This window comes from Eutrigla gurnardus (assembly GCF_963514095.1).
Source record: "Eutrigla gurnardus genome assembly, chromosome: 8".
NCBI classification, from domain to species: Eukaryota; Metazoa; Chordata; class Actinopteri; order Perciformes; family Triglidae; genus Eutrigla; species Eutrigla gurnardus.
The window spans coordinates 24,355,195-24,379,902 of NC_139922.1; the positions used below are offsets into that span (position 1 = coordinate 24,355,195).

Sequence of the window (24,708 nt, forward strand, 5' to 3'; positions counted from 1 at the left end):
TGAACCTAGAAGAAAAGAATAATCATGAGAACTAATAAAACATCATCATCATCAGTTTAATGAAACGTCATTTGAATACAACAACATGAACAATTAATACACAATATAAAATAATGAGCACCGGGATATAAAATTACATAAAAGAAGAACATTATTAAAGTTTAGTCCTTCACAAGTGTTCAATATTCAATAAACACATAACCATATGAATAAACAGAAGAAATGTTATCTTCAACATTATTATGTCCTTTCACAATAAAATACTATATTTCAGGTCATTAAACCAAAATGATGAAACATTAGTGTCATGTATAAAAAAATGTTTTTATGTTATTCTTTAATCACTGTGATTAATGTGTAAACGACCTGCAATACGCTTTTATTCTGAAAAGAAACATGATCCAACACATATTCTGCCTGTTTGTATTAAGAATGTCTTATTGTGTTGTAGGGTGTTTCACCAACAGGGACGTGTCCCCCTGTTGGACTTCTGGGTAGTGTAGTTCTTCAGGCATGAGACGTATAAAACAGGAGCTCAAGCTCATCAATACTGTTAATGATCATGAGTAGCGAAGTCCCGCCCCTTCCGCTAGACTCCCATGGGACCTCTGAGATCCTAAAAATGTGTGGGTCTCAATGTAGCTAAAATAATTATTTGCTGGTCCCAGTCGTTATATGCCCCGAATTAGTAATATGTTGTTTGTGGATTTAAATTAAACATTTTCAGGTCAAGAGTTTGACCGTTTATTGTGCAATTCTTTGCGATAAATCGTATTTTTTTTACATGAAAAATTATCTTTAAAAACCACAAACAACATATGTGAAATTCATGGCACAATTCAAACGGGACCAGAAAATAATTTCGATCTCGCCAGGAATACATGCATCAGAAAGTCATTTTGAGGTCCCATGTACCGGAAATAGAAAGGCGGGACTTCGCCACTCTATTAATGTAAACATGACATCATCTGTGTCTCCTCATGTCAATGAACCATTGCATGTCTGTCCCTCTACCTGTCTGTCTCTCTACCTGTCTGTCCCCCTACCTGTCTGTCCCTCTACCATCCGTCCCTCCACCCGTCTCTCCCTCTACTGTCCATCCCTCCACCCGTCTGTCCCTCTACTGTCCGCCCCTCCCCCCGTCCGTCCGTCCACTCGTCTCTCCCTCTACTGTCCATCCCTCCACCCGTCTGTCCCTCTACTGTCCGCCCCTCCCCCCGTCCGTCCGTCCACTCGTCTGTCCCTCTACTGTCTGTCCCTCCACCCGTCTGTCCCTCTATCGTCTGTCCCTCCACCCATCTGTCCCTATACTGTCCGTCCCTTCACCCGTCTGTCCCTCTACTGTCCATCCCTCCCCCTGTCCGTCCGTCTGTCCCTTCCCACCGTCTACCGGTCCTTGGCGGAGCGCAGGTCTGTGGTGACCGGGTCGTGCTGGATGGTCTGGTGCAGCATCAGAGCCAGTAGACCGGCTCGGTTGGTCATGGCCGTCCTCAGATTCCTCTCCTGTTCAAACAGCTCGTCCAGCTTGTACCACTGAGGGGCAGACAGGTAGATGGGACAGACAGGTAGAGGGATAGACAGAGACACTGTGAGCTGATGTTGACGGACGGCGTGGTTAATAAGGGTGGTTAAAGGCATTTACCACGCGGACTCTCTCCAGGTCCACCTCGGCGCGGCGGAGCTTCTCCCAGCAGTAATGTTTGTTACACTTCCGCTTCGACACTCGGCAGAAATCTCCGGTCGGCTCGAAGACGTCCCGCACCAGGGGACAACCACACACCTCGTCTGCTGGGACCTGGCAGGGAGACAGGCAGACAGACAGGGAGACAGAGAGACAGGGAGACAGGCAGACAGGGAGAGGGAGACGGACAGGGAAAGAGAGATCAGTTTAATCAGAGTCCCTCTCCCTGTCACCTGTCTCACTGATGGAAACCTGTCTCACTGACAGACACCTGTCCTTAGCTGTGAAGACCTCAGTCCTGGTGGGGGTCTCAGTCTCGTACCTTGGGGTCTCTGGAGTGTTCCGGACACAGAACCTGGAGCCTCTTACAGTACGTCTTGCTCTGAGGGTTATACACATCACAGAACAACCGGGTCGCCCTGGAACACAGACAGACACATGAGAGACAGACTGATGGACAGACAGACGGACAGGCAGGCAGACAGACAGGTGTTCTTACCCTTCTATTCGTGTTGGGTACATGGAACCAAACGATGTCTGACTCTCATACTGTTGAACCCAGAGAGACAGACAGACAGACAGATGGACAAAGAGAGAGAGAGAGGTTAGTTTTAACTGAATGAAATGAAACTTCAGTCTTTGTGAGACGTGGATAGACATGCTGGAGGACACACTGACCTTAGCGTAGCATCTCTCCATGTGTCTCAGCGCCACCTTGGGGTTGACAGGATGACTGCAGGAAACACAGAAGACCTGCAGGTCTGTGTCATCACCGTCACCTTCAGTCACCTGGAGAGACAGACAGACAGACAGGACACATCAGAGGACACAGATCCATCAAACAGAAACCTGTCTATCTGTCCCTCTTCCTGTCTCACCTCCTCGTGCTGTTGGACCTGCTGCTGTTTGGCGTTGGCGATGATGCCTTCGAGCTCGTGGAAACGTTTCTCCATTAGCGTGAGGCGGAGCCTCGCCGCCTGCTGCTCCTTCCTGATTCGCTCCAGCTGTCTCCGCCCCATCTCCTCAGCAACGCACGGACTCTGCTGCCACTGCTGGATCCTCTGAGGGAGGATCTCATAGATACGACTGAAACAGACAGACAGACAGACAGACAGACAGACAGATGGTTTGCAAGACAGCTTCACTTTCATTGATTGTCTTTTTACTCAAACTGGATTTATGTGGATGTCGTAGACTTGTTAGTGTGGATGATGTAGACTTGTTAGTGTGGATGTCATAGACTTGTTAGTGTGGATGATGTAGACTTGTTAGTGTGGATGTCATAGACTTGTTAGTGTGGATGATGTAGACTTGTTAGTGTGGATGTCGTAGACCTGTTAGTGTGGATGATGTAGACTTGTTAGTGTGGATGATGTAGACTTGTTAGTGTGGATGATGTAGACTTGTTAGTGTGGATGATGTAGACTTGGTTGACTTGTTGTTTGGGTTTGTCTTCACCTTCACATTTAAACATGTGACTCACTTGGCGGCGAGTTTCATGCCACAGTCCTCAGAGCAGTATTTGGAGTTGGTCCTTGCTGGTTGGACACATCCTGGTCCCAGACACTGCCGCAGACCCCCGCCCACCTCCTTAGCCCCGCCCTCTCCTCCTCGCTCACTGTGTCGTACACGCTCCCTGTGACGCTGCTTCACTTTGTGGCGGCGAGGCTTCACTTCCTCTTTTGGAGCAGAGACAGGTGTCTTCTACAGCAGGACAGGTGTGTCAGTGACATCATCAGTGACATCATCAGAAGGCTAGTTCAAAGCGTCCTCACCTTCTTCTCCGTCTTCTTCTCTTGTCTCTTGACGTGTTTCACCTTCACCGCCTTCTTCCTCAGACTGTCCGACTGAGCGTCCTCTTCCTCGCTGTGCCACACCTGCAACAGGAAGTTGCATCACACAATAGGAAGTGCCAGTTCTAGCAGCTGATTGTTCAGAAACACTCACACGGACCAGGTCTCTGTATCCAGCAGCTTTGTACTGCTCATACAGCTCCAGCTCACTCTCGCTGAAGACCTCCTCTTCATCATCCTCCTCCTCCTCCTCTGTCTGATGCCCCGCCCCCTTCCTCGACAGGACCCGCCCCCTGTCACCACTCCAACTGATCTCCTCGTCTTTGACACGAAGCATCTTCTGCTCAAAGATCAATAAATCAATACCAACAACAGTGTGATCAGCTGTGGAGAGAAGCCACGTTATTATGTACACCTGAGTGGTCTAACACAGTCCAGCACACAGAACCACATTTTATCAGGAGTGTGACACTACGGTTCTGTATGAACCTGGATCGGCGATGGACTCACCCGGGCTCGGACCTCACACTGACGCAGACGGCACTTCTGTCGGATTTTGTTTGGACCTCCGAACTTCTTCATGTCTTTACAGAAGTCACACTGAGCGCAGTCCTCGGTCCGCAGACAGGCGTCGCACTCGCCGCACATCCGGGCCGAACGCTTGATCTGGAAGAGGACGGTTCACAAGATACACATCAGACCTCCTCCTATCCAGGGCCAGCTCGGCGGCCCATCAGGCCAAACAGGGTATCCCAGACATCCGCAGCAAATTTCTCCAGCTTCTCCAGGGGGAACCCCAAGGCATTACCAGGCCAGATCAGATATCTAGTTTCTCTATCTCTATTGTGAGTCTACCTTGAGGTAGGTACCAGTTGGACGTAACCTGAAACCTCTAAAGGGAGTTGTCCAGGAGGATCCTGATCAGAGGTCGAACCACCTCCACTGGTGCCTTTGGCGTGAAGGACTAGTAGCTCTACTCCGATCTCTCAGTCCAGGTCTAGTCCTCCTCCTGTCAGTCTAGTGGCCAGGTTACCTGTGAGCCACGCCTCCTGTCACTCCTGGTCTGGGGGGTGGAGCTCCCATCTCCGTCAGGTTTGTCCTCCCTCTCCGGCTCTGACTCGTTCTCCTCCTTGGGTTTCTTCAGACGGTATTTAATCTCCAGAGACGAGTCTTTGTCTGCAGAGAGCACAACACACAACTAATACACAGCTAGCAGTTAACACACAGCTAACAGCTAACACACAGCTAGCAGCTAACACACAGCTAACACACAGCTAAGAGCTTACACACACCTAACACACAGTTAACAGCTAACACACAGCTAACAGCTAAAACACGGCTAACACACAGCTAGAAAACAGCTAATGGCTAACACACAGCTAGCAGCTAACAAACAGCTAACACACAGCTAGCAGCTAACACACAGCTAACACAGCTAAGAGCTTACACACAACTAACACATAGCTAACAGCTAAAACACGGCTAACACACAGCTAGAAAACAGCTAATGGCTAACACACAGCTAGCAAACAGCTAACAACTAAAACACAGCTAACGGCTAACACAGCTCAAATATAAATAACAGATGGCTAATAGCAGTAGCATTGGTGCAACATGCTATCATTTATCATTCTTCTATTTTTTTTCACATTATACTATTTTATATTAAACTATATTATATTATACTGTATTATATTATATTATACTATACTATATTATATTAAATTGTATTATATTATACTATATTATACTGTATTATATTATATTATATTATACTATATTATACATTGTTGCCCATCAAGTTGGAATATTCAGTTTTCAGACCCAACCTGTTTATTCCTCTTGAAATGCAGTAATCACTTTGACCTGATGTGTCACAGTTACTCCAGTGGAATTCATTCATGCAGAACATTTGTTTGTTGTTAGAAAGACATTCGTAACGCTGTCATACTGACCTCTGCAGGACGGACAGTACCACACTCTGATCGCTGTCGCTGCTCTCTCTGACACGCCAACACACTTTCCATGAAACCACTCAGTACAACTGTCACAGCCTCTGAGAGACAGACAGACAGACAGACAGACAGACAGACAGACAGACAGACAGACAGACATGTTAGTCTTCACTGCAGCTTGTGATGAATCCAGACCTCTCAAGAGAAATATGAAGTTTATTACATCATGAAACAGTTGATGTCTGGTTTCCTGCAGACACAGTAAACTGGACCTCTGGGGGTCACCATGGAAACCTTTCCTCCCTCGCCTCCCTCTTCACCTTCACCTTCACCTCCTCCTCCTCCCTCCTCCTCCTCCTCCGGGCCTCGGTCTGCTCCTGCAGCCTCCTCCGACTGAGATTCAACAAACAAACAAACAAAGAGAAACAACAACATGAAAACGGATGATTATCACAGTAAACCACATCAGACCAGGTCTCGTCAGACCTGGAGTAGAGTACAGAAAGGGGTCCACAGGTTTTCTATGGCCATTTAAAACCTGGTTTCTGATTTGCTTCTCCACCCAGACCACAACAAATGAGGTCAGACCACATCAGACTAGGTCTAGACAAAAAACGTCTCTAGGACTTGTAAAACCTGAATAAGATTAGGGTCATTCCGTGTCATTTCATCAAATGCCTCCCACCTGACCATCTCAGAATGTCCTGAAAAAAAAAAGTACAAAGACACACTTGTTAATAGGACAAATCCAAAATATTAGTTTTCAGTTTTCTCATGAAACATCATTGAATGAAGGGTAGTTTAGACGGTTTTTGGCATCATACTCTGAAAACCCATTTTTAAACAGCAATATATAGAAAACTATCTCACCTGTGACCTTCAACATTTCTACAGTGTATATCTGTTACTAATAGCCTCCAGACATGGAATATCAGGGGTGTAGCTCAATGATAACCTAGTATGGTAGGTACTTAAAATGAGGCTTGTCAAAATGAAGTAGTACATTTGAAGAGTGGCTGAGCTCTCATTTTTGCAGATTAAAGACTTCTATCACTTCTGCCTCTATCTCTGGTGTTAGCTTCAACATTCTACAAAATATGGTTTCTCTCAGATGATTAGTTTCACAGATATTAAGGCTTAAAAATGGAAGTAAACACATCTTCCCCCAACTTCAGAGTCATATTCCAAAAAACTGACAACACGTATCAGGTCCAAACTTACTAGGTTATCATTGAGCTACACCCCTGATATTTCATGTCTGGAGGCTATTAGTAACAGTTATACAGTGTAGAAATTTTGAAGGTCACAGGTGAGATAGTTTTCCAGATATTGCTGTTTAAAAATGGCTTTTCAGAGCATGATGCCAAAAACCGTCTAAATCAATGATGTTTCATGAGAAAACTGTTGACAGTAGAGACCTAATATTTGGGATTTGTCCTATTAACAAGTGTGTCTTTGTACTTGAATTTTTTCAGGACATTCTGAGATGGTCAGGTGGGAAGATTTTCAGAAATTTGATGAAATGACACGGAATGACCCATTAGGAAGAGACCTTCAGGGACACCGTTCGATATTCTGATTTCATTTCTGATCATCTACTTAAAAAAAAGAAAAAGGGCCAATTTCATTGTTTCTTCTCAGCATCCAGACCACATGAGACCAGGTCTAGATCTTAATCTCTGACTGACGAGAACTTGACCATTGAAGCTCCGTTCTAGCTGAAGAATCCTGACAGGGTCACTTTGTAAAACCCTGTCCCAGATCTGAGAAACCTTTACAGTCCTCATGAATAAAGACAAAAGGGGATTTGTCCCAATCCAGACCAGGTCTACATGAAAACCACTACACTGAATGAAGCCGGACTCCGTTAGCAAACGAACTCTACAGAGTTCCACACGTGTGTTTAGAAGCAGAGAAGGAAAGCTGTGATTTCACGTCGGTGTCTTAGAATGAAGCGGATGTTTCCCTGCAGGCTGATCGGCCGCTGCGTTTTCACACCGACAAACCACACTCCGTTCACTTTATGGCACATTCTCAGTCATGTGTGTGTGTGTGTGTGTGTGTGTGTGTGAGAGTGTGTGTGTGTGTGTGTGTGTGTGTGTGTGTGTGTGTGTGTGTGTGTGTGTGTGTGTGATGCTGCAGCTGCTCCGTGATTCTCCTCCATCACTGAAACATCTGTCCGCGAAGAAGAAGAACACAAGGAAGACTCACCATGAGGAGCTGCAGCTAATTCACACGCAGAAGAAGAAACGGTCCTCGCGCGGAGCCTTACACACTTCCGCTTACATTTCACCCATTTTTACTGTTTTTAACCAAATCTGCACAAGTCTCTTTGTTTCCGTTTCTTCCTCCCTTCTTCTTCTGTCCGCGGGAAATACAGCGGCAGCTGAGAAAACAGTGACACCTGCAGGCCAGACACACACACACGCACACACACACACACACACTCACGCACACTCACACACACACACACACACACACACACACACACACACACACACACGCTCACGCACACACACACACACACACACACACACACACACACACACTCACAAACACACATTTACACTCATATAATTATAGGAAAAACTTCAACTTGTTATTAATATTACTATTATATATATTATATTATTATTATTATTGTGTAGTTATTAACAATAATAATAATAATGATACTATTACTATTATATATTATATTATTATTAATATTGTGTAGTTATTAACAATAATAATAATAATGATACTATATATAAAATTACTATTATATATATTATATTATTAATAATATTGTATAGTTATTAACAATAATATTAATGATGATACAGTGGACTCCACCCCCGAGTCCAGTTATTCGTTGGCGCGCGCGTTTGTGTGTGCGTGTTGCTATTTAAAGGGGGAGGCGGCCACACGCATACGCGCGCTCCGGACTAACACAGCAGCAACTTGTTGAGAAGTTTGACGATAAAAGGTGAAGAAGAAGAGTCTGTCAGGAGAAGGAGAAGAGAAGGAGGAGGAGGAGGAGGAGTAGAAGAAGAAGGAGGAGAAGAACAAGAAGAAGAAGAGGTTGCAGGTGGGAAACTCTTTTCTGTCTGATTATATAATTATCATTATTATTATTATTATTATCATTATTATTATTATTATTATTATTATTATTATTATTATTATTATTATTATTATTATTATTATCATTGTTATTATATATTTTTGTATCATTATTATGATCATTATCACTACTATTATTATTATTATTATGATTCTGAAAAACAAACATTTGTATTTTATTTAAGACTCGATTTTGTTCCTTTGAAGTTTGATTTTAAATGTTAAACTGATCAATTTTTATTGATCAGTTTATTTATCAATAAAATACATATTTTATTGATCAGATTATTATGTATAACAATATTATTAATATTGTATTTAATCTTCCCAATGATGTCACATTGTTACATTGGCAGGATGGATGTGACATCACACTGCAACAGCTCTGACATCACTGAGAGAGGGGCCAATAAGAACATGGTTCAATCAGGATGCATCTGGTCAACAGCCAATGAGATGCCTCCGCATCACAACACAGGTGAGACTTCCTGTGAGATCAGCTGATGTTCATGACATCACATGATGACATGTGACCGATGACATCACACTGAATGTAAGTCATTAATGTAAAGCACTTTGGAGAAAAGCGCTATATAAATGAGGCCATTTACTAATACGTTATCCTTGTACTCTAGAACACATCAGTCAGTTCTTCAACAGGAACTTTCAAAATAAAAGACACTGGCTGCCTCTTTGTGTGAATATTAGTATGAAAGTCAAAACATCCATTACAGCCGGTTTTACTAAATGGAAGAACAACATGTACTTCAAGTACCAAGAGTACTTTAAGTTTATCTTAAATGAACTGTACTTCTAGTGAAATAAAAGTCAGCATGCAGGTCAACAGTATTTCTACTTCCTCCACCACTCTTCTTCTGTGGTGGTTTGAATCAGATATTGATTATATTCATTTTCACATTAAAAAACCTGAACTCACCTTCACCAGAATGTGCTGCATGTCTCGGCTGTTTTAGAGGAGGCCCCACCCCCATGCTCTGATAAGTCGGAGGAGGCCGATAGCGGTGACGACCCTGTGGCGGACAGCTCCTCCACCAATGATGTGTGTCGCCTGCTGCCGAGCCGGCCGGCCTCCTCACCCCAAACACAGAGAGGTAGTGGCTGAACCCTCAATCTGACACTGCTGATGTCACCGCTGATGTCACCACTGATGTCACCTCTGATCTCATCTTCTCTCAGGTGTGGACAGCTCATCGGTGTCTCCTCCTCCCATCTGTACTCCTCCTTATCGTCATCATCATCATCATCAGCAGAGCACCAATCAGAAACATCTGTCCTCCACCAGAAGCCAGACCTCCATGAAGACGGATGCCGCCCACATTAAGGAGGTTGCTGGAGACGGTGAGCCAATCAAGTTTGATCCCTGGTGATGTGACGTTGGTCCTGTGGGGGGGGGGGGGGGGGGGGGGGGGGGTTAGAGGGACTTTGTCCTTTGGGGAGCAGGATTAAGATCAGATACAGATATAAAAGTCATCAGATGTTAATTCAGCTTGTTAAAGGCACTTTATTGTTCCTATTTAAATCTAAGCATCCAGTTTATTTTTCTACTCGTATTCAACTTGTTGCTCAGAGGATGTTGATCTCTTCCTGTTGTCATGTTGAACCATCAACAGTTCTCTCTGTACAGAAGGATGTCATCGGCATAGAGGCGGATCTCACATGAGTGAGAAATGTAAAGAAGATTCATGGAGACTCTTTGGTATGGTGTTTGCTGCCAATAGCTGCCAATAGCTACCAATAGCTACCGATAGCTGCTGATAGCTGCCAATAGCTCCCGATAGCTGCCAATAGCAATAACAAGGAAAACAAATCCTCTTCCTGTTTTGGTTCCTTTTGTGCCGTAAACACAGCCTTCGTAGTCCCAGGAGGTTGTACCGTTGGCAGACACAGCCAGAGGACAAACCAGTGGTGTGATTGAAGGGTCCCCACAGTGTCTCAACAGGAGGACGTCCTCAGGACAGACAGACAGACAGACAGACAGACAGACAGACAGACAGACAGACAGACAGACAGACGACGAGACATAGACAGACGGAGGGAGAGACAGACAGAGAGACGGACAGAGAGAGAGCCGGACAGAGAGACTGACAGACAGACGGAGAGAGTCAGAGAGACAGACGGTATTGACAGGAAGCAGACAGCTGTCTGTCTATCAGCGGCCCCCATGGAGGGCTGGTGATCCGTGATAAACCTCCCAGCCCATCTCAGATCAGTTAGTGATGCGTGTTAACCGTCAGAGACTTCTAGAAGCTGAAGACGTGGACACTTTCACTGATAAGCCAAGACCTAGTCCTGCTCTGGAGACTCCAGACCAACTGGTCTCATGTCTCATAATGTTAGTCCTCATAGGAGTTTCCTGGTCTGGTCTTTTGTCTCTACAGACTGTTGCATTCACTGTCTCCCTGTCTGTTGTCTCTGTCCCTACAGACTGTTGCCTTCACTGTCTCCTGGTCTGTTGTCTCTGTCTCTACAGACTGTTGCGTTCACTGTCTCCTGGTCTGTTGTCTCTGTCTCTACAGACTGTTGCGTTCACTGTTTCCTGGTCTGTTGTCTCTGTCTCTACAGACTGTTGCCTTCACTGTCTCCTGGTCTGTTGTCTCTGTCTCTACAGACTGTTGCGTTCACTGTTTCCTGGTCTGTTGTCTCTACAGACTGTTGCCTTCACTGTCTCCTGGTCTGTTGTCTCTGTCTCTACAGACTGTTGCGTTCACTGTCTCCTGGCCTGTCTGTTCTGCGAGCTGCAGTCCATGTGTTCGGCGTTGGGGGCGTGTCTGGCGTGCGGAGTGGGCGGGGCCGGATGCTGCGACGCTGCAGTTGGCTGCTGCTGCTGCGTGGAGGTGGCGGGGGAGGCGGCCTGTACGGAGGAGGCGTGTCAGGCCCTGTTGGATTGTGGGATACTGGAGGACTGCTGCGGCTCGTCCGACTGCTTGGAGATCTGTTTGGAGTGCTGCTCCATCTGCTTCCCCTCATAGAGCAGCCAATCACAGAGCAGCCAATCAGGACTACAGGAGGACGTCCGAGCATCAACTGTTGCCCCGGGGAGAAAGCAAATCTACATCTGGATCTCTTTATTTATTTGTTGGTTTTTCTAGCAAGTTAGCTAGCTAAGTAGTAGACAGCTGGCTGGTTAGCTAGCTAACGAATTCTGTCATTCCTTAACACTTCACTGGTTACAGCTGCAGAGCCCCCCACCTTCCTGGAGAAGGACTACATACCTAGCTAACTAGATAACTAACTAACTAGCTACCTAACTAACTAGATACCTAGATAACTAATTAACTAGATAACTAACTAACTAGATACCTAATTAACTAGATACCTAATTAACTAGATACGTAGATACCTAACTAACTAGTAGATACCTAACTGACTAGATATCTAGATACCTAACTTACTAGATACCTAGATACCTAATTAACTAGATACCTTACTAACCAACTAGATACGTAGATACCTAACTAACTAGATATGTAGATACCTAACTAACTAGATACCTACCTAACTAGATACCTAGACACCTAATACCTAGATACGTAGATGCCTAACTAACTAGATACCTAACTAACTAGATGCCTAGCTAACTTGATGTCTAGCTAACTAGATACCTAACTAATTAGATACCTAACTAACTAGATTCCTAGATACCTAACTAACTAGATTCCTAGATACCTAATTAGATGCCTAACTAACTAGATACCTAACTAACTAGATGCCTAGCTTACTAGATATCTAGCTAACTAGATACATACCTAATTAGATACCTTACTAACTAGATGCCTAGCTAACTAGATACCTAACTAATTAGATACCTAGACACCTAATACCTAGATACGTAGATGCCTAACTAACTAGATACCTAACTAACTAGATGCCTAGCTTACTAGATGTCTAGCTAACTAGATACATACCTAATTAGATACCTTACTAACTAGATGCCTAGCTAACTAGATACCTAACTAATTAGATACCTAACTAACTAGATTCCTAGATACCTAATTAGATACCTAACTAATTAGATGCCTAGCTAACTTGATGTCTAGCTAACTAGATACCTAACTAATTAGATACCTAACTAACTAGATTCCTAGATACCTAATTAGATGCCTAACTAACTAGATACCTAACTAACTAGATGCCTAGCTTACTAGATGTCTAGCTAACTAGATACATACCTAATTAGATACCTTACTAACTAGATGCCTAGCTAACTAGATACCTAACTAATTAGATACCTAACTAACTAGATTCCTAGATACCTAATTAGATACCTAACTAATTAGATACCTAACTAATTAGATGCCTAGCTAACTTGATGTCTAGCTAACTAGATACCTAACTAATTAGATACCTAACTATGGTAACTAGATACATAGATACCTTACTAATTAGATACCTAACTAACTAGATATCTAGCGAACTAGATACCTACCTAACTAGATACCTAACTAACTAGATGCTTAGATACCTAATTAACTAGATACATAGATACCTTACTAATTAGATACATAAATAACTAGATATATAGCTAACTATATACCTAACTAACTAGATGCCTAGCTACCGAGCTAACTATCCAGACATCCGTCTCCAGAGCTGCGTCCTCTCTCTTGCTGCTGAGCTGTGACATCACTACATCCCCATGGACATGTCGTCACCCTGACAACTAACAACAATTACCATGTTCTACTAGTCACATGACCTCTGAGAACCGCTGAGAACTGTTCTTCTCTGTAAGAGTTGTTCTTACAAACTGACAGAAAGCTGGAGGACAAGGTCACCGAGTAGCAGACAGGAACCAGACTGTCAGACAGGTTCCAGTGGTCTACAGTAATCCAACATCTGGATCCAAAGATACTGGAGCTCTGAATAACAAAGATGGAAGATGAGCCCGCCCTGATGTCGAGGCTTCACATTTAAAGAACACACGTTCAGGTTTTCAGATTCAGAAAGTTGAAAATAGTTTGACTTCATTTTGTGGATCAACGGATTGTGAAACCTTCAAAATAAAAGCACAAATAATAACCTCCATATCTAGAAGCATATAGTGAAGTTAATAACATGCTTAATGTTATTAAGTGTGTTTAATAAACACTCGTTTCTGCTGATGTTTCTGTGATTGACAGCTCAGGAGGGGGGCAGGGGTGGGACCGGGCGGGACAGGAAGTGGCTCTCGCAGGGAAAGGAAGTGTGTGTTTGTTGAAGAGATGTGCCAGGACGTCCAAACAGGAAACAGGAAATCACTGAGATGACAATGCCATCTGACCTCTGAACTCCAGGGCGTCTGACATCAAAGAGAGCGAGATACACTCACACACACACACACAAACACACACACACGTCATACATAAAACAACAGTTTGATATTTTCAACAGAAACTTTTAGTTACTAGTGTTCATGAATAAAACTGATAAAAATGCTTCATATTCATGTCGACATCTGCTGGATTTTATATTTGATTATTGTTGTCAACATGAAGAGAAACATAAATCATCAATAAATATCAGTTATAGTTTATGGCGTGACCGTGCTGATCAATGCTTTCAGATCAGAGCAGAAAGATCAGAAGATAATTAAATGATTCAAATCATCATCATAATCATAATCTACAATCAGATTATTAGAATAATTCTAATCATCTTTTCTCTCTTTAAACCATCAGAACGTTCAATGTGCTGAATCAGTGTTATTGATTGTTATTGATTACTGATCAGCTGATATGATGGTCTTCTATACTGGGACCAGATACTGGATGAAGCATCACGTTGTTCACTTTGCTTTGACTGATTTAGCAGCTAGCTAGCATGGTTCATACAGCATGTTGCTGTATGAATAACATGTATTATTGTTGTCATACAAACACAATAAAAAAAAACAACAAACAAAATCAACTTTCTTAAATGATTTTATTTCTATATAAAGGTTTGAATCTATAAAAACCAACATGATGCTGAATTGAAACAGACGATACTCAGACTACTGAAACAATAAACCGGATGCTTGTAAACACAAATGTCATAAACAAAACAACAACAGCAATTTAAAAATCCCTTTATTAAGACTGAAAACTGACGACTGATCCGCTGGAATTTAAAACTGTCAAAGCTAAAGCTAAGCTAATGCGCTAACAGTTGGATCCAGATAGCTGAGTCCGGTTTCCATAGACCAGCTGAGTCCGGTTTCTCTAGACCAGCTGAGTCCGGTTTCTCTAGACATCAGAGTTTAATTATTGAACCAAAGGAGGTTATAAACAGCTGACAACCTAGCTGTGGGTGCTAGCATGGGTTAGCTCTAGTGACCCGGCATTAAACTAGATCCCTGTAAGAATCACAGTTTGTAACATAGCTTACAGCTAGATAACATAGCAGTTAGCCCTGAACTAAACTTGTTAGCTAGCAGTTACCTACTGAGTTCATAGACAAACAGCTATCTGTTAGTTAGCATGCTTTTATCTTCAATATCTGTCTGGTCTGTGGGCTCAGATACTGACGGTTATCTCTGAACTCCAGAGTTCAGAGATAACCGTCAGTATCTGAACGCGTCCCGGTCTATCTGCGACATTATCGTGAAAACATGGCCACCTGCAGCAAACGGATGTCTGTAGGTTCAAGTCTCCCACGAGAGGACGAATGTGGACCGACGTGGATCACCACAGAGCCATTTGTGATGATATATAAAAACACCAGTTTTTTTGTTTCGCTTTGAGCTCATTGACGGAAACCGTGGAGTTTGTAGATGACAGCTAACCACTAACAGCTAACCACTAACAGCTAACCGCTAACAGATAACTCAGCAGTCATTTATGAACTCTGTAAGTTTAAAATCAGAGCTGGATGGATGATCTCAAACGGGCGTCCCATAAAAATGCTTTCAGATATATTCATTTATATTATTGTGATATAAAAAGTTTTTGTTTTGTTTTTATAAAAGGCTTTATAGTTCAACAAATATGTACATTTTAAATCCATAATAGTTCATTGATTATGCTTCAATCTAACAAATGTAGAACTCTCAGAACGTTTGATTCGTCTTTCTAATGCATTTCTCATGTTCACTGTTCAGACTAAACATACATGATTGCCGGCTTTACGGGGTTCTCGGTTTACGGGGTCTTCGGCCTCATGACCTCCAGTAAACAGAGTTACAGTTTCCCTTCTGACTCCTCTGAACCTCACATTCATCAGAAATCAAACATCAAACAGATCAATACTGATGATTGATCAGTCCTCGTGATTGTTTCCAGCACAGTGATTTTAGATTCCCGACGGTCCAGGAAACAGACTTTGTTGTTCTGCAGCAGCAGAGTCCCAGGTGAGTAAACACCTGGGACTCTGCTGCCACCTGCTGGCTGAAGTGGTCACAACAGGTGAGCAATGAATCATCTCAAAAAGTCAACCATCTGATTTCTGCTTTGCTGCAGGTGAAACACCTGCTGTGACATCACTGATGGGGTGGCGTCGCCAGGAGTAGAGCTATAGGTGAACGGGCTAATGCTACATAGCAAAACTATTTCTTGGGAACATTTTAGAGAAATAAACTTTCTGTACAAATTATAAGATAAAGAAGGAAAGGTCACTTCGATTATCAGACAATAATTCAGAATTTTGAATTATTATCTCAAAATGTAAATGTATTTAAAAATGAAAGAGTTATGTTCATTTGTTAAACTTAACTAAACGATCTTGGTTTCTAATCTGAATTTCAGACTTTAAACCAGATTTTCAGCGTTATTGATCACCTGCAGTCACCTGGAGCTTCTAACAGCCAATCAGCTGTGGGTTTGTTCATGACCAGCCAATCAGCTTCAGGTCTGCTCCGTCTGAGAATGGGCTTTCTGTGTGTGTGGAAACGTCATCAGAGGTCCTCGTCCATGCTGAAGCTGCTCCTCCTGCTGCTGGTCTTTGAGGCTCCACAGGACAGCAGGGGGTCAGACAGCACTCGCCCTCCCCCCCCTCCCCCCTCCTCCATCAGGAAGTCTCCCAGCTCCGTCAGTCCCACATCAGTCATCAGGTCCGTGGAGAAGACACCGGCGGCCCCCTGAGGCTCGTCCAGCTCCACAAAGCTCAGGGCATCCAGACCCAGACAGGGGGTCACCAGGGAGGAGGCGGGGGAGGAGGAGAAGGGGTGAGGCAACGGGGGGGAGAGCAGGGCCGTGGGGTCCAGAGAGGACGAGGAGGAGGTGGGGAGGGGTGAGGAGGATGAGGAGAAGCTGTGGACGCGAGTCTGAAGCTCCAACTCCTAGAACCGAGATACAAAAGACATCATTTACATGATGTACAGGTGACTGAGGACCAGGTCCCCTCTCCCCCTATGGTGCACCCCCTCCCCCGTACAGTGCACCCCCTCCCCTCCCCTCCCCCACCTGTATACGCAGCAGCAGGCAGCGGTTGGTGCTCTCCAGCCTCCTCTGTCTCTCCTCCATCTCTCTGGCTCGCTGTTGCTCCTTCTGAAGTTTTCGGATGTAATCCACCGATGCCTTCAGGATGGTTCCTTTGTTCCACTTTGATTCCCTGATCAACCAATCACAGGCCTCATTAGCACGCAGCACGTAGCTACTAGTAATAATACATTACTTATTTATTATTCTTTAATCACCAGCTATGATATGTCTTCTTTTATTTATTACAGTAGTAGTAGTAGTTAGTAGTGTAGAATTAGTTGTATTAGTCGTGCAGTATTAGTTGTATTAGTAGTGTAGTATTGGTTGTATTAGGAGTGTAGTATTAGTTGTATTAGTAGTGTGGTATTAGTTGTATTAGTCGTGTAGTATTAGTTGTATTAGTAGTGTAGTATAAGTTGTATTAGTCGTGCAATACTAGTAGTGCAGTATGAGTTGTATTAGTAGTGTATATGAGTAGTGTAGTATTAGTTGTATTCCTGGCGTATATTAGTACTCTAGTATTAGTAGTTTAGTATTAGTAACGTAGTATTAATTGTATTAGTAGTGTAGTATTAGTAATGTAATATTAGTAGTATAAGTGGCAGGATGTTGCGTTTACTGACGGGTCGTTGGATTTGGGAATCATAGCTCCGAGTTCTTTGATCCGGTCGTTGATGTTGAATCTCCTCCTCCTCTCGACTGGAACACAATCAGAGAAACACCCTTTATACTCTTACATTAGTATTATTACGATTATGATTATGATTATTATTATTTATTTATTTAGTCATCTGGGGGAGTCCAGAAAAATATTCTGAACTTGACCCTGGACTCTGAACCTGACCCTGGACTCTAGTTCGATCAACTAGGTTCAATGTGCCTGCCGACTCTACAAAGCAATCTCAATGGAGCTGCGATACTACGAGTCACCATGGCAACTGGGAGAGTTAGAGACATTACTGTGTTTATGGAGAAAAGGAGTTCATGGAGTTCATCCTTAGAAAGCGGAGCAACATAACTGCAGCAACGAGACGTTGGTGTTGGAGAACACAGAGCCTCTGTGGTGGAACTGTTAGCCATATATATTACATAATATATACAGTATCTCACATATATCAGCGGCTATTTGAACCCAGCAGCTTTAACTACCAACAGAACGCTGCTTCAACAACCCATCCCTCTTGTCAGCGTTAACAAACAAGAGTTGTGACTAAACCTGCGTTCTGGATCCACCCGGGTCTTTACTGGTCCAGTACTTACTGAGGTTGTGGTTGTCTTTCTTTTGTCTCTCTTTTATCAGAGCTTTGGTCTCCACCTCTACAACAACAACAAAAACAACAACAACATGAATAACATAAACATCATCATGAACAACAACATCATCAACACCAACAACAACATCAATAACAAACATCAATAGCAACAGTAAAACATTTCAAATTCTTCCTGCAGTTTATTATCAGAATTTAATTTCACAGATCCATCTCCATGACAACGGAGCTGCTAAGTGGATCCTAAGTTGGGTTTGATTTGTAATTCTTAATTAGTTGGTTTGTTCCCTCGACGTTCCCTGTAAGTTCACTGTATCTTACCTTAAAGGTCATATTGATAAAAATTTTATGTAAATGAATAATTAAAAAAAAAAAACATTCAAATAACGGCGTTGGTATCACGTGGTATCTCTGTGTAGTCAGTGGTCAGGAGTCTTTGGGGTTGCCAGTAAGTGTGGAAAAAACGTAAAAATGGCTGAGGTCGACGGTAAGTAGACGGCATTTCCGTACCAGTCCTAAGTGCTAAGTGGCAAAAGGAGGAGCAAGACCAGAGTGAACGTTGGTTCAGCGTTTGATCGTCGGAGTCAGCTGAAGGAGTTTCAAGGACTGAAAAGCCACGCCGAGGCCACTTTCCTTCTGGACCGGAAAGATATCGCTAAAGCTAGCTTTTGGCAAACACGAACATTGGCAACCCATTGAGGGACATGCACTTCGAGCAACAGCTGTGTTGTGACGTGGCCGCAATGGAAGGAGTGAGTGCGACATCTAGTGGCTGGATGTTATCAATGGTGTCAATAGCACCTTTAACGTTCCCTCTACGTTAACCGTAAGTTCCCTTTACGTTCCCTGCATGTTACCTTTACGTTACCTTTAAGTTCCCTTTACGTTACCTGTAAGTTCCCTTTACGTTCCCTGCATGTTACCTTTAAGTTTCCTTTACGTTACCTTTAAGTTCCCTTTACGTTACTTGTAAGTCCCCTTTACGTTCCCTGGATGTTACCTTTAAGTTTCCTTTAAGTTCCCTTTACGTTACCTGTAAGTTCCCTTTATGTTCCCTGGATGTTACCTTAAGTTACCTTTAAGTTTCCTTTACGTTACCTTTAAGTTCCCTTTACGTTACCCGTAAGTTCCCTTTACGTTCCCTCTACGTTAACTTTAAGTTACCTTTACATTCCCTGTAAGATACCTTTAAGGGAACATGAGGGGATCCCTCCATCTTTATGTTCCCTGCACGTTATATGGATGTTGCTGAGACTTAGCGGTTTCAAACAGAAGATTAAAACTCTGTTTTACAGCTGAAACAGCAGAAAGTGTTTCCAGTTCATGTTGACTGAACAGGAAGTTGGAACTGATGATGTGGGAAAATACTGTGTGTGTGAGTGTGTGTGTGTGTTAACAGGAAGTCTTGATGCTGACTCATCAAACTGAAGAAGAAGAGATTTTCAGCAAAAGAAGGGCACACAGGGGGCGGGGCTTAACTGAAGGTTACCCACCGTGCCCCTCTCTCTTGACGACCTGCAGGTCAGCGGGGCAACTGTTGCTAACAGTGATGGTGGGCGTGGCCATCCCTCCGCCGCCATACATGTCCAGCATGTTCCCCGACACTGGCAGCTGCAACGTACCATCAGAACACAGAGTCAGCGGTGAGTGATCAATCAGAGGCTGAGAATGGTGCTGCACTGTGATTGGCTGCAGCGTAACCTCACTCGCTCTCTCCTGCTGATAAATGCTGCATACCGGGATAACACACACACACACACACACACACACACACACACACACACCTTCAGGATGTACTAGCTGCTAGAGGTCAGAGGTCACAGTGGTTGCTGAAACAGTTGAAATGAAGGCCGTCGTTCACTAAACAGAAGTGTAACTGCAGACATAATCAGATGGGATCAGATGAAAGGCTGATATTGATCCTCATCAATATGTGAATCAGTCTTCTTCTCTCAACTTCAACTGTCTGAATGTTTCATTAACTGTTTATGATGCAGAAACAACAACTTCATATGCAGCTTCACAGAAAATGCAAATACAACGTTATAACAACTTTATAACAATGCCATCCCCCACATGGTCCCCTAGAGGTCTAGATAGTAGCTCACATTAGTCCAGAGACCAGACCAGACCACACTATGTGGAGAAACCAGAGACTGTCTGTGGTCCAAACAACAAGTTCTCTGCCGTATTTATGTCTAGATTACCTTATTTGGAGTGTTAATGGAGCAGCTACAATGTTAGCATAGCCTAGCACCCATGAACCAGACTCCATTCAGAAAACCAGCGTTTTAAAAGTAGTTATCTTGTGGTCTTGCAGACAGACCTAACAGAGCATGACTTGACACTTTTTTACTGATCACCATCATGATGGAGTTATTTCAGCATCCTTTTCATCTGGTTATTGATATTAAATCACAGATCAATACTTTGTTCTGGTTCCTCCAGCTGTGGTGAACCAGCCCACGTGGGTCTTGCTGGATCCAGTGAATCCAGCTTGGTGAAATCCACCGAGCACCTCTTGATGATTAAGGTGATAAAACCTGGTTGGGGTCTACGTGGAGGGAAGCCCCACCTCCTCTCTGGTGGCGCCAATAAACACAAGTGATCCCGCAGGCGACACACACACACACACACACACACACACACACACACACACACACACACACACACACACACACACACACACACACACACACACACACACACACACACACACACACACACACACACACTGAGCTCACTGGACTTACAGGAAGATATCATCATGTTTTTATTACTTTTAACTTTGCAGTTTAACTTCAGACTGATATGAAAAGAGACACACATAAATAATAATAATACTCATAATAATAATGAATGAATGTCCCTCTCAGTCCAAGCTGTTTCCATATGAAACTAATAGCTGGAACAATAATCTGCTTCATTAGTACTTTTACTTTTGTTGTACTTTAAGTTCACTGTGCCGATTATAATTTTACTGAAGAATCCAAATACTTCATCCCCTACTGATCTTACAGTATTGTACATACATATTGTAAGTTGGACAGTTTGGACAAAAGCATCTGCTAAATGCCCTAAACTCAACCTGAGCAGAAACAACAAGGGAGACTCTTTACCTCTGATTTAATCCTCCTCTTCTCATGGTCCGGCAGTAAAACTAAAAACCTCATCTTCTCTGCTTCCACACACAGTCACACACACACACACACGCACACACAGACACACACACTATAACAAACTAACACACTGATACACACTAACACACTGCTGCTATTCCTCTTTGTGTTCAGACGACTGTTGAAAAATGAGGAAACGTCTCTTTAAGAAACAAAAAACTCCCAGTGATTATCTGTCTGAAACACACACACACACACACACACACACACACACAGGCTCCGCCCACAGCTGCAGCAGAAACGAGGAAGTCGGTGAAATGTTTCTGTTTGACATTTTCATCCAGATGATGAATGAAGAGAGGAAGTATTCGGCTCCTTCAGTACTAGTACCACACCGTAGAAGTACTAGTACCACACTGCAGAAGTACTAGTACCATTATGGTTTTCCTAAATGTTTATTATTATATCATTATTATCATTATTATATCATGATAATTATCAGAATGCTTCACAATAAAAACATTATAATAATGTAATAATTATTCATTTTACATTTGGGTCAATAGTAAATATTGATTCACGGAAGAGAAGCAGCTTATCGCCACCTAGTGGTTTGTGTGAGAAACACAAGCACACTGTTCACTATTAGTTTTTTATCAAGCTAGTAAATAATAATAATAATAATAATAATAATAATAATAATAAAACCAAAGGACTGGACATAATTTGACATGATAATTTAACATGACTCAGTGTTTTGGTTTTTATTCTGGATTTTTGGCACTTGTGGAATGATCTAACGGGCATGCTTTCTACATGTTCCCTGAATGTTCTCTGAATGTTCCCTGAATGTTCTCTGAGAGTTTATTGAATGTTCCCTGATTGTTTCTTGGATGTTCCCTGAATGTTTCTGTGTGTTTTTTTTACCGTGTTGGCGAACTGTAGTCCAGAATCGATCAGTGTCAGAAACTCGTCATTCAGGCTTGATTCTAGACTGATGACGTCATCGATGACCGTCTCTTCCATCTGAATGAACCAATCACGGACCAGATGCAGTTAGACAGCAGAATGGGACACACATATGTGCTATTATTAGAGATTTCTATTCCTGACCTCTCTTTTGGGGGCGGGGCCTATTTGGGGGGCGTGGCATGGGGGCGGTCCAGTTGGCTCCTGTTTGGCCGTGTTGGCGGTGGAGAGATACTGACGCACCTGCTGCCTCTGAGCCTGCTGGATGTGATACCTGGTGGGGTTCTCCAGGTGAGTCTGCACCTGAGAGACAAGAGTCGGTACAGCTGCAGGTGCATTATGGGACATGTAGGATCCAGACACCGTCATGAGGAACAGGAAAATATGTCATACCTTGAGCACCTCCACGGGGACCTGAGCAGGAGGTCTGCAGGAGGAGGACACAGAGACGGAGATGGGACAGGAGGAGTCGCTGGAGTGGAGGAGGAGCTGCTGAGCCTCCTTTTGCTCCTCCTCCAAAGCCTGCTGACGCATCAGATCCTGCCTCATCAAAACCCTGTAGGAGGAGGAGGGGAGGAGCAGAGAGAAGAGGAGGAGGAGAGGAGGAGGAGGAGGAGGAGAGGGAGTAGGAGGAGTGGGAGAGGAGGAGAGGGAGTAGGAGGAGGAGGAGAGGAGGAGGAGGAGGAGGAGGAGAAGAGAGAAGAGGAAAAGGAGGAGAGAGAAGAGGAGGAGAGAGAAGAGGAAATGTAATGACTGTACTTCAGTATTTGAGGTACTTTTACATTTACGTTTAGGTACTATTAGTACTTTTTACTTAATATAAAACAAACATCAAATATAAAGAGATGTGTTGTTGTTTGTGTGTTGTTTGTGTGTTGTTTGTGTAGTTGTGTTACCTTGAAGACAGTGAAGATGAACATGACGACGAGGATGAAGCTGCTGCTGATGTACTAAGGAGAGAGAGCTTCCTGTTAATTAAGTTGGTGACATCATATGTCATCACATGATATCAAATTACATCATCCATCAATGAGGATCACATGGTGTCATACCTGCTGCTGATTGGCTGACTCTTGATCTGGTAGAAGTTGTCGCAGTCTGACGGCAGCAGCCGGTCCACCTCGATGTCGGCCACGATCCCAGACTCCACCCTGAGACACAACACAGTCAGACCTGCTCTGTGGACCCCCATACAGGATAAGCGGTAGACGATGGATGGTTGGATGGATGTTCTGACGTCATCGTCGTCATCATCCCCATCCACCTCCACAGTGACGAGAGTTCTGGTTCTGGTCTAACTAGCAGCTGAAGAGCCGAACTTCATTCATAAATCTGTCGTTTTAACACGGGGGCTACTCCAATCATCTAGCACGACGTTCAACATCGATCAAAGGACACAACACCGCCTATTCTAATGTTCCTCTCGTCTTCATCACGTCATCACACCGACCCGGAAACGTGTTCGGGGTGAAACCTGAGTGCCCTTTGAACCAGAAGACCCCTGAGACCCGACGGGGGTCTTCCGTCTTCTCTCCCCACAGCTGTATTTCTACCAATCAGCACAAAAGCTTTAAAACGACAAAGTCTGGCTTTGGGACTCACCGGACCAGGTTGAGCGTTTCAGCCGAGTCCAGGATGACGAACACGGTCTGCGGCTGCAGGACCCCGGCCTCCTGCTGCCCCGGGTTGGCTCCGGTCCGGTTCTGGAACTGGTCCGAGGACATTTCGCCAGAGACGGGGACGTTTAACGGACAGAAGCTCAGACAGGCTGTTTACTTCCCAGCAGCCACCGCGGGATCAAAGTCTCAGTGAAATCACAGCAGCACGTTTAGCGACGTGGTCGCGGGTTCGAGTCCTCCTACAGCTGCTAGCAGGCACCTGAGCAGCCTGGCACTGACCCACAGACAGGCAGGCAGACAGACGGGCTGTGAGTAAGCATAGATATACAACACATAGAACGGACAGCTTCTTCATTTTAAACAGATGTTCTACTATACTATGATAGTACTATGATAGTGCTATAGTACTATCATAGTACTATCATAGTGGCAGTACTATCTTAGTACTATGATAGTACTATGATAGTACTATAGTAGCTCGAACGAACTCTCCAGGTCTGTTCTAGCTGTTCTGGTTCTGTGTGTCAGCCATCAGCAGGAGGCGGCTCTCTCCGTCTGGACTGATCTCCCTCGGACCGTCGTCGTGAGCTGCTCACCAACAGCCAATAGGAGCGCGACTGTGTTCGCTGACAGCCAATAGGAGCGCGGCTGTGTTCGCTGACAGCCAATAGGAGCGCGGCTGTTGTTAGCTGAGCCAATAAGCCGCTGCTGAGCCTCAGCGCTGAGCCGCCATCTTGTTTGTTGTTGTTTCTTCTGTTCCGGGAAGTGAGAGTGGCGGGGAAATCCGAAATGACGTCATA

The 24,708-nt window shown here is 43.9% G+C and overlaps 3 protein-coding genes across 8 annotated transcripts; 1 reads left to right on the forward strand and 2 right to left on the reverse strand.

Annotated features, from left to right (window-relative positions):
* Positions 1-40: 40 nt before the first annotated feature.
* On the reverse strand, positions 41-9,587 carry cxxc1a (CXXC finger protein 1a). 3 transcript variants are annotated; one of them, XM_084014932.1, is made up of 16 exons: positions 9,472-9,587; positions 7,641-7,833; positions 5,653-5,822; positions 5,430-5,530; positions 4,508-4,650; positions 3,985-4,140; positions 3,635-3,814; positions 3,457-3,558; positions 3,165-3,385; positions 2,560-2,767; positions 2,360-2,470; positions 2,181-2,230; positions 2,004-2,100; positions 1,643-1,795; positions 1,250-1,533; positions 41-1,014 (listed from the first exon to the last, which is right to left on the reverse strand). In XM_084014932.1, the coding sequence occupies exons 2-15, from the start codon at positions 7,641-7,643 to the stop codon at positions 1,387-1,389; spliced, it is 1,842 nt and encodes a 613-aa protein (XP_083871058.1). In that variant the 5' UTR covers positions 7,644-7,833; positions 9,472-9,587; the 3' UTR covers positions 41-1,014; positions 1,250-1,386. The 3 variants fall into 3 exon arrangements, with proteins under 3 accessions (XP_083871058.1, XP_083871057.1, XP_083871059.1); XM_084014931.1 differs by having other exon boundaries at positions 41-1,154; positions 1,234-1,533; XM_084014933.1 differs by having other exon boundaries at positions 41-1,154; positions 1,234-1,533; positions 3,165-3,382; positions 9,472-9,586.
* Positions 8,326-12,908, forward strand: LOC311016934 (uncharacterized protein; the record flags this gene model as incomplete). 4 transcript variants are annotated; one of them, XM_084014967.1, is made up of 6 exons in its annotated part: positions 8,326-8,499; positions 8,891-9,012; positions 9,509-9,646; positions 9,732-9,893; positions 10,180-10,251; positions 11,250-12,908. In XM_084014967.1, the coding sequence occupies exons 2-6, from the start codon at positions 8,892-8,894 to the stop codon at positions 11,522-11,524; spliced, it is 768 nt and encodes a 255-aa protein (XP_083871093.1). In that variant the 5' UTR covers positions 8,326-8,499; position 8,891. The 4 variants fall into 4 exon arrangements, with proteins under 4 accessions (XP_083871093.1, XP_083871095.1, XP_083871094.1 ...); XM_084014969.1 differs by having other exon boundaries at positions 9,481-9,646; positions 11,250-11,524; XM_084014968.1 differs by having other exon boundaries at positions 8,891-8,983; positions 9,507-9,646; positions 11,250-11,524.
* A 1,529-nt stretch (positions 12,909-14,437) lies between these two features.
* On the reverse strand, positions 14,438-24,207 carry tfe3a (transcription factor binding to IGHM enhancer 3a). Its single transcript, XM_084014943.1, has 11 exons — positions 23,892-24,207; positions 23,342-23,440; positions 23,186-23,239; positions 22,683-22,845; positions 22,434-22,592; positions 22,248-22,346; positions 19,695-19,812; positions 18,191-18,247; positions 17,554-17,629; positions 16,913-17,060; positions 14,438-16,788 (listed from the first exon to the last, which is right to left on the reverse strand). The coding sequence occupies exons 1-11, from the start codon at positions 24,011-24,013 to the stop codon at positions 16,405-16,407; spliced, it is 1,479 nt and encodes a 492-aa protein (XP_083871069.1). The 5' UTR covers positions 24,014-24,207; the 3' UTR covers positions 14,438-16,404.
* Positions 24,208-24,708: the final 501 nt, after the last annotated feature.

Coding starts and splice junctions, on each gene's coding strand:
- cxxc1a (XM_084014932.1), bottom strand. Junction 2,768..3,164: donor GGCATGAAACTCGCCGCCAA/GTGAGTCACATG, acceptor TGTCTGTTTCAG/TCGTATCTATGAGATCCTCC. Junction 1,796..2,003: donor AACACTCCAGAGACCCCAAG/GTACGAGACTGA, acceptor TCTCCCTGCCAG/GTCCCAGCAGACGAGGTGTG.
- tfe3a (XM_084014943.1), bottom strand. CDS start 24,013: ATGTCCTCGGACCAGTTCCAGAACCGGACCGGAGCCAACCCGGGGCAG. Junction 22,846..23,185: donor TCATCTTCACTGTCTTCAAG/GTAACACAACTA, acceptor CTCCTCCTACAG/GGTTTTGATGAGGCAGGATC. Junction 22,347..22,433: donor GCCCCGCCCCCAAAAGAGAG/GTCAGGAATAGA, acceptor TGGTTCATTCAG/ATGGAAGAGACGGTCATCGA.